The sequence below is a fragment of the Populus euphratica genome, unplaced genomic scaffold (assembly GCF_000495115.2).
Source record: "Populus euphratica unplaced genomic scaffold, PopEup_1.0 scaffold113.1, whole genome shotgun sequence".
NCBI classification, from domain to species: domain Eukaryota; kingdom Viridiplantae; phylum Streptophyta; class Magnoliopsida; order Malpighiales; family Salicaceae; genus Populus; species Populus euphratica.
In genome coordinates this window covers 393,409-402,046 of record NW_011499984.1, presented here as the reverse complement: position 1 = coordinate 402,046, position 8,638 = coordinate 393,409, and the positions used below count along the sequence as shown (strand labels likewise).

The window sequence follows — 8,638 nt, the reverse complement described above, 5'->3', positions numbered from 1 at the left end:
AGTATTGCGAAACGCAGGTCAAAAAACGAGTGCGAAGGAAGATAATAGCATCTCACGGGCTCTGTCGTCTGAACACTCAGAACGACACTGTTCAAAACTTAAATTACTTTTCGCTGTACCATAACTTTATGCATTTCACACACTGTAATTGTACTCTCTTTTCCTTTTCTTCTTTCTTTATTATTAACAGAATTACAAAATTCTTCTCTGCCCATCACAACGTTTATCCTTCACGATCGATCTCACCCGTACACGTGGCTCGAGTTAAAATTATTGGGAAGAACATGTGCTATCTTTCCGAGACCACCCCCTGTCTAAAAGCACACCCCGAAATTGAGAATATCCAACGGCTTATATACTCAATCAGATAGAGCTCTCACCATCCCTATGTAGAACTACTGAATGGGAATCTGCCACGTGTTGGGGCATTGACTAGGGTGTATAGTTTTTGCGTGAGTGACAAGATATAGAAGAAAACCCTAAATGTTGAAAAGTGTGAGAGGGGGTAGAAAGAAAGAAAGTGGGGAGCTAGAGAATTTGGTGCAGTTTTGTATGGTACTGCGTGCTTAGTTTTTCTATATGAGGAATCAAGGAATCTTTTTGAAGAGAAGGAGAAGGAGAAGGAGAAGGAAGAAGTGAAACTGTTGTTTCTTTTGTTGGCTTCAAGATTTCTTTCCGTTTTTCTTTTGTTTTTTTTTGCTTCATGACTTGAGGTAGGCATGTACGTATTTGTGAAAACATCTTTTTTCGTTTATTGTTTTATTTATCATGATTTAACCATTTTGTACCTTTCTTGTACTTTAATTTAATCTGAGAACATAAGTGAACTAATGTGTAGGATTTCTTTGCTCATTTGTCTCAAACAACATTAAGTATTGTTTTCTGAGGTTGTTTTAAAGGTTCTTGCTTCTAAAATGTTGGACTTTGTGGTTTTTTTTTTTCCTTTGTTAATAGATTGTGTAGAAATGTGAAATTGGAGATGGGAGGGGGGGGGGGGTTTCACAATTTTTTTTTTTTATTATTTGATTACAATTATTTTTTCCTTTTGGGGGTCTACATAGAAATGTGTCATGCCAGTCTTCATTAGATTGAGGGTTTATATTTTGTGTAATGCGAGTGTTTACTGAATCCTGGGTTTGAAGGGACCTTGTGAACCAAAGTATCAGATTTCTAAAGATAGTTCTAGTTGGCATATTGCCACTGACACTTTCTAGTTATTATTTTTTGAATAGTTTATGCAAATTTTAGAAAATGTTCCCATTTTGTTGTGTTCTGTTAAGGGGGGAAAATAGATTTCTTGCTTCTCTTCTGATTGAGTACAAGTTTGCGCATTGAAAAGTACTAATTTGAGATTGAACTCTTGCTGTTAATATGTGTTCGGTTATCTATGATTGACTCCGAGAGAAAATGGAGAATGTGCTTACCTATTTGTAATGCCATGTTGAGTTGTGAGGATTCACGGCTTGAAAATTTTGGCAGGTTGAATGGCGGAGGATGATTTTCTTATTTTTGGCTTTGGGTGTTGATTTAGCTTCCCTTATGTAGAACAAAGGGACTTATTGTGGGTACTGATTCTGGGGGGAGTTTGGATATGAATATTCTGGTGGGGACATGCTTGAACCAAGGGAAGCTGATATACCTGACCTGTTTCTTGTCTTGGGCGTGCTTCCTCTGGTTGCTTACATTTTGCTTGGGAAATGGAGTGAATCGGCAAAGAAGAGAGAGAGGATAAGTTTGCTTGCTCAACTGGCTGCTGAAGAAGCTTTTAGAGCAGAAGTAATGGCTACTGCTTGTATCATTCCTCCTATGTCTACTTCAAAGAATGGAATTCATTTTTGTGCTAGATGCTTTAGTCCAGCTACAACCCGCTGCTCCAGATGCAAGTCTGTTAGATATTGGTACTTTTGCTTGTCCTTTTTCTCTAGATAATTGTGTTTATTTCTTACTTTTACTAAACTATCCTGTTTCTGTCTGCCCTGGCCTCGATAAGGAAATATTTGTCATACTATCTGTATTTCCTTAAATTTGCACAAACAAACTCCACTGTTTAGAAAACAATTAAAAAGGCAAGATCTTGACTGTGGATGGTCTAAATAACGTCTGTCATAAGATTTCTGTAATTGTAGACAAGTATTTCCGTTACTCATAGAATATGTCAGTTTCAAAACCATCCAGGTCCTGTGAGTGAGTACCAAATGCTTCTTTTCAAAGCTTTGGAGGTTCTATTTTTTCGTTAATTTATTAAAGTAAATGAAACAAAGAGCCAAATGTAGAGAATTCATCTGAAGGTTTGCTGAGTTTACCAGTAATCACAAAAGCATCAAAGCTACAAACCTGGTTTGTTGCACTGGTTTTTTTTCTTCGTATTCATCTGTCTGTTTTCTGTCTTCTATCTGGAGAGATGAATCTATAGGCTAATAAATCCTTGGCTTCAGGAGTGAAATGCAATTAACAGACCAGTTTCACTGGATAAAATCTCTGATTCAACTTGATCGCATTCTTTCCCTCCACATACCCAAAGTGCAGGTCAAAAAACCATTAAATCATGTTCACTCTCTGCACTATTGACCATGTAAGAAACTGTTGCCCTTCCTCAGACAAGCAAGCATAGGGTTTAATTCTATGGGAAACTTTACACAAAATTTCTGCTGTATGTATGCAAGGGTCTTTTTCAGATATAAAACAAGTTTTAGTTGTTAATTTCTTGTTGCAATTTTGTGCAGATCATGTTAATAAACCTGCAAACATGATTTCTTGTTATTTCTTTTGACACCCCACCCCAAAATTCCTTTTAACTCCCCCACCCCAAATTGATGTGTCTCTTATAGTCTGTTTAGCATCAACCATGGAGCTGGGGAACCAAAGTAACACATGTGATGCACATTTCCTACTTGTAGATGTAAACCATAACTTACTGAACCAAGTTTCAAGTTTGTTAATTTTCATCATAAACCCTCATGCAGTTCTGGAAAGTGTCAAATAATTCATTGGAGACAAGTCCATAAGGAAGAGTGCCAACGGTTGGAAACTACAAGTTCATGCTCATCTCCTATGGCTGCCTCATGTGATGAATCCATCCCTGAGAAGTTATCAATCAATGATGGCTTGGACTTATTTTCCTTAGGGTATAATAGCAAGCAGCCTGCAATGGATACTGGTCTTTCAGATAATAATGTCCATCCTTTAACACGCACTGGTGCTTGTGCTGCTGGTAATTGTCCTGCAACTGTTACCTCTCAAGAAGCTAGGCTACACAGAAGAAGTCCAGACAAGAAAGTTTCATGCAAATCAAACAAAGAAATGTTCTGTGGGTCCTCAAGCTCATTGAATGCAGGAAAATATGGGATAAATGCACATGAAATTGGAACAAACTTTGTTTTTAATGTAGTAGATTTCTCTAATGCGGAAGCATCTGTTGATGGTGAAATGGCAGGACCAAAATGTTCTTATGAAACACCAGTTATGAATGGAAATGTGAAAGCTAATACTGCATTGCATCCCATGGGAAACAAACCTTTGAAATCATCAAAATCAAAGATGAAATTCTCTGGAGACCAATCCAATTTTAAAATAGATGGAAAAGGACAACTTACAGATGATTCAAGTAGGTTTAATGGATCACCTTACATCCTTACCCAATATATCAGTTATTCTCTGAACTTCTTTTAAATGTATACCTGTGATGCAGAAGTTGGAAGAATGGGCAATGCAAACCCTGCAGCAGGAACCAATGGGGTTACAAGCATTGGTATTATGAAGATGGTGGATTTAAGGAAGTCGTCAAAACTTGCTACTCAAGATATAACAGGGGTTAATGCTACTCACACAAAATTAAGGGTTAGTTTTAAGTTCTATTTAAGCTTTTGAGAGTTCAGTTTGCACTGTCCTTTTTTGTGTTTTGGTTATTTGACACAGGCTATGAAGTCGGTCATAATGGGGTATTTCTTTCTGTTATCATATAATTTCATCTCAGATGCTGTTCCCTTATGAAGAATTTGTGAACCTTTTCAATTCTGAAGTTATCGACTTAACACCTAGAGGACTTGTAAATTGTGGAAACAGGTATGAATGGATGTTTCTCTAATGCAAAATAAAAATGTGTACAATGTTTTTTGTGAGCTAAAGCAAAATGAAGAGAATGTCAATTTACCATGCTGCCGTTCATAAACTGAAACATAAACTAGCTGCTAGTTTGAATTTTGCTGCACATAGATTGTGAGCAGTCAACTTTTACATGGGTGAATGCCTGTATTGTAAATCTTATGTTTGAATATTGACATTTATATGCTAGACAGTTACTGTTAATTGATGAAGGCTTACATGTACTTGTGACGAGACTAACCAAAAGTTTATTTACCTTTTGTGATTGTAAGTTCAAGTATAAAAGGAGCAAGTTTATATAAATTATAACAAGCTAGGCTCTTATTTCTGAATGTAACAAGCTCATTATTTTCTTGTGCCTTTTCTATTACTCACATTTTCTATTTTGCAGTTGCTATGCCAATGCTGTCCTCCAATGTTTAACCTGCACAAAACCTCTGATCGTCTTCTTGCTTCGTAGATCACATTCAAGAGCCTGTATTCTTCTTTTTTCATTTTTCCTGTTGTGTGGGTATTTAAAAAGTACAGTAGTAATTTTCTCTGATATTTCTAATTTTCATATCTGCACATGCTTGTTAGGTTGTGAGATAGATTGGTGTCTCATGTGTGAACTTGAGCAGCATGTAATGATGATAAGAGAATGTGGGGGCCCTCTGTCTCCCAGTAGAATCCTACTGCATATGCGAAAAATTAATCATCAGATTGGCAATGGAAGTCAAGAAGATGCACATGAGTTCTTAAGGTCTTCTAAAGATTCACTAGCTGATGTTTTTATCTTGGTTTCAAATTTCATACTGGAGATGCTAGTCCCACTTTGCTTCATAATTCTTTCCTCCTATTTATGCGTGCTCTTCATCCAGGCTTCTGATTGCATCAATGCAATCCATATGCTTGGAGAAACTGGGTGGTGAAGACAGGGTTGATCCCAGATTGCAGGAAACAACTTTCATACAGCATACTTTTGGTGGGCGTCTTAGGTCGAAGGTGTTGCTTCTTTGGTTCTTTGAACTGTCTTTTTGTTTCAATGCAAATATGTTTATTTCTTTTTTGTGCATCCTCATTTCTGTCATTTTAGTTGAAGACTTATCCTACACAACAAACATGAAGAGGTTAAATGTTTGCTACTATACTAGGTCAAATGCCTGAGATGTCATCATGAGTCAGAAAGATATGAGAATATTATGGATCTTACACTAGAGATATTTGGTTGGGTTGAGTCACTTGAAGATGCATTGACTCAGTTTACAACCCCTGAAGAACTAGATGGAGAAAACATGTACAGATGTGGAAGGTTGGATAACTTATTTACTTTTCCTTTCCTTTCCCTTCCTTTCCTTTCCTTTCTTTTTCTTCCTTTCCTTTTTTGGATAACTTATTTCCTTTTCCTTTCCTTTCCTTTCCTTTACTTTCCTTTCTTTTTCTTCCTTTCCTTTTTTATTTTGTGTGTGATCACTGCCATGGTATGTGTTAGTGTTTTAGGTTTGGAAGTAAAAATCAAGTTACTTAATGGCTCTGAAAATATTTTGATGAAAAGGTGTGCTGCATATGTCCGAGCTAGGAAGCAGTTGAGCATACATGAGGCACCAAACGTCCTGACAATTGTTTTGAAGAGATTCCAGGTTTGCTTGCATATTTCAGTACAATTACTTTCTTGTCATATGTTCAATCCACTTGCAGGAATTATATAAGGGTGCCTGCTATTAGCGTTAAGTTCACTATATTAATTTTGAGTCGTGGCATGATGTTTCATCACTTAATTTTTTTAGGTAGCAATTTACCAAATTAAATGTTTCTAACCCGCCTAGACTGTGTAGGTTTTGATATCCTTTCTGGGATATTTACATTTTATATTCTTTTGGATGGATGGTTTTAATTGTTTTGATTCTCAGATTGTTGGTTTTGCTTCACCAGGAGGGAAAATATGGGAAAATAAACAAATGTGTCACTTTTCCTGACATGTTGGATATGATCCCATTTATGACTGGAACTGGTGATGTCCCTCCTCTTTACATGCTTTATGCTGTTGTGGTACATTTGGATACACTGAATGCCTCCTTTTCTGGACATTACGTGGCATATGTAAAGGATTTGCAAGGGAGCTGGTTCAGGATAGATGACACTGAGGTACACCCATTTCTTTATTTCAGTTCATTTCTATAGTAATTGGATCATTCATCTCTCTCTCTCTCTCTCTCAAAATATTTATGCTTTGTTGCATATTGTTTTCTGGAAAGGGTGAAACCTTATAATTCAGTGGCCTTAGGTTTCACATGTCATATTTAACTTATGTACCTTGGTTTCATCTGCTAACCAACTTTGAGATAGAGTTGGCTTAGTTTGGAAAGTGGAGAAAACAAAAGATGGAGATGTTTAAACTACAATCTTATAATATTCACTCTACAGTCAGGATGTGACCATACAATATACAGCTTTAAGACTAAGATGGCATTTTATAGACATGATATTCTGGACTGGTTGTGCTTCTATCATGTCCAATATGGCCAGAAATTAGAACTGCTATTTGTCTATCTTCTAATTAATCTCCAGTGCAAAAATCAATCTTCAATGGTTTTTTGTTATTAGCATCTCAGGTTTATAACCGTATCTTCTAATTAATCTCCAGTGCAAAAATCAATCTTCAATGGTTTTTTGTTATTAGCATCTCATGTTTATAACCGTACCTTCCAATTATTCTCCAGTGCAAAAATCAATCTTCAACGGTTTTTTGTTATTAGCATCTCAGGTTTATAACTGTACCTTCCAAAGGATAAACTTTTTTCTGCATATTTATGTACAGCTCTACATAGCTGATGAAATTCATGAAAGTGCTCTCCTTAGTTTCGTGAGATCACCACAAGTTACCTCTCTCCCCTCTCTTTCTGTTCTTCTTCCCTCTTACTGGTTGCCCATCATATGGATATTAAATAACATGATCAACTGTATTTTAAAATTCTGATGTTTTAATTGTTTCCCTGATATTCTATATTGATGAACTGGGATTTCAATGATTTTGGATCACGCTCTCATAACAGGTTCATCCAGTATCGATGAGCCAGGTGATGTTGGAAGGAGCATATATTTTGTTTTACACGAGGTAAACATTGGGGTTGAAATTGACTCCAGTTACTTGGTCTCTTCTTTTCAGGAATGCTACTGTTAGTTAATGTTTACATTTGTCTGTACTTCCCTCAACTTCTTGTAAGTGTTTATTTCCTAGGTCCTGTCCTCGCCCTGAAAAGGCAATTTGCGAGAAAGCCAGCAGGCAACAAGTTCCATTATCTTTGAGACACTGCATGTCAAGAACTCAGAAACCTTCAAGACAAGGACAGAGCAAATGCAGCAGCCACTTTGTTGGCCCAGAAGCTTCATTGGATGTCAAACCAGAAAACTGTTCTAGCCTTGCCAGCTATGCTAATGGCATTCCAAGGAGGAGTGCAAAGAAAAATCCCTCTCAGGTGATGGATTTTTCTGATGCTACATCAAGTGATCGGTCCCTTTTTACAAGCTCTGACGAGGCTTCTTTCACAACCGAGAGCACCAGAGACTCTTTCAGTACTATAGATTATGCTGATGCATGCAATGCAGATGCTTTCTCATCGATTTTCAATGATTTGTATGCTCCAGAATCCTCTTATCAGAATACTCTTTGCCGTTGAACATTTTCAAATAGGAGGCCACAAACTAGGTTCTTGGAGGAGAGGGGCCATGTTTTGGATTCATGCTCATCAACCCAACCTCCAGAGCCTGGAAAGGAGAAAATTACAAACAGGCCTGTGATTCATCAACCAAACTCTTGACAGACAGTTCCTGCACCATGCCTGTAGAAAACGGGAGAATCACAAAGTGTGGTCTTGATTGATCTTATGGTCATTGTAGACTGTAGTGTGTAGATCCCAAATGATGATTATTGACTTAGGTAGGTGGAAGCCCTGCCTCGAAATTTTTGTTTTCAATACCAAGTTGATCGGGGCATGTGGATTGTTTTTAGAGTACCCTAGGAAAGGAAGATTCTTGTTATTATTGAAAATTGTAAAGTGCCAGCATATCCTTGGCTCCATTTGTTTTAGCTTGTAGTATTTTCACTTGCTTAGCTCATATTAGATAAGCTAACAGTGAGTCTGTGCCCGACAGTTGTCGCATGTCAGCCGGGCCAGTAATCTAATTTGTTGTACTATGAAATACGAATGACAGTTTTCTTTGTTGTGTTGGGTCTCCTTTTCTTCAATTTATTTATTTAGGATTTGGTCACGTTGCCATTATTTAAATTTAATTACCATGCTCGTCAAACGAGCAGTGTGTGCTTCTCGTAGGCCATTGTTCATGGCTCCTAGGAAGTTCCGGTCTTGTAGTGCGAACTAGCACGACGTTATACCTCATGAAAGGCATCGATCCAACCAGGAATTTGGATTCCCTGCGGCACCTGCATGAAAACTGTAGCAGTCTCAGGAATGGTTTTCCGTTTAACTGGAATGTCATCTTAGAACATGGAAGGGTGTAGAATCAGGGCAATACCCTCGTACCGTTCACGCCTTCACCG

General features: G+C 37.5%; 1 protein-coding gene across 5 annotated transcripts; it reads left to right on the top strand.

Moving 5' to 3' along the window:
• The first annotated feature begins 370 nt into the window (after nt 1-370).
• On the top strand, nt 371-8,311 carry LOC105139975 (ubiquitin carboxyl-terminal hydrolase 15-like). 5 transcript variants are annotated; one of them, XM_011046632.1, is made up of 14 exons: nt 371-713; nt 1,480-1,898; nt 2,964-3,604; nt 3,689-3,745; nt 3,830-3,837; nt 3,974-4,062; nt 4,493-4,578; nt 4,681-4,843; nt 4,962-5,085; nt 5,235-5,392; nt 5,636-5,720; nt 6,013-6,225; nt 7,134-7,195; nt 7,319-8,311. In XM_011046632.1, exons 2-14 carry the CDS (start codon nt 1,612-1,614, stop codon nt 7,755-7,757), a joined length of 2,412 nt encoding a protein of 803 aa, XP_011044934.1. In that variant the 5' UTR covers nt 371-713; nt 1,480-1,611; the 3' UTR covers nt 7,758-8,311. The 5 variants fall into 5 exon arrangements, with proteins under 5 accessions (XP_011044934.1, XP_011044933.1, XP_011044935.1 ...); XM_011046631.1 differs by having other exon boundaries at nt 3,692-3,837; XM_011046633.1 differs by having other exon boundaries at nt 372-713; nt 2,964-3,211; nt 3,689-3,837.
• Nucleotides 8,312-8,638: the final 327 nt, after the last annotated feature.

Excerpts from the sequence above, each read along its gene's own strand:
- LOC105139975 (XM_011046629.1), top strand. The coding sequence starts at position 1,612 with ATGCTTGAACCAAGGGAAGCTGATATACCTGACCTGTTTCTTGTCTTG. Across the intron at positions 3,605-3,688 it reads ACAACTTACAGATGATTCAA|AAGTTGGAAGAATGGGCAAT; the intron begins GTAGGTTTAATG and ends CCTGTGATGCAG. Across the intron at positions 3,838-3,973 it reads CTACTCACACAAAATTAAGG|ATGCTGTTCCCTTATGAAGA; the intron begins GTTAGTTTTAAG and ends ATTTCATCTCAG.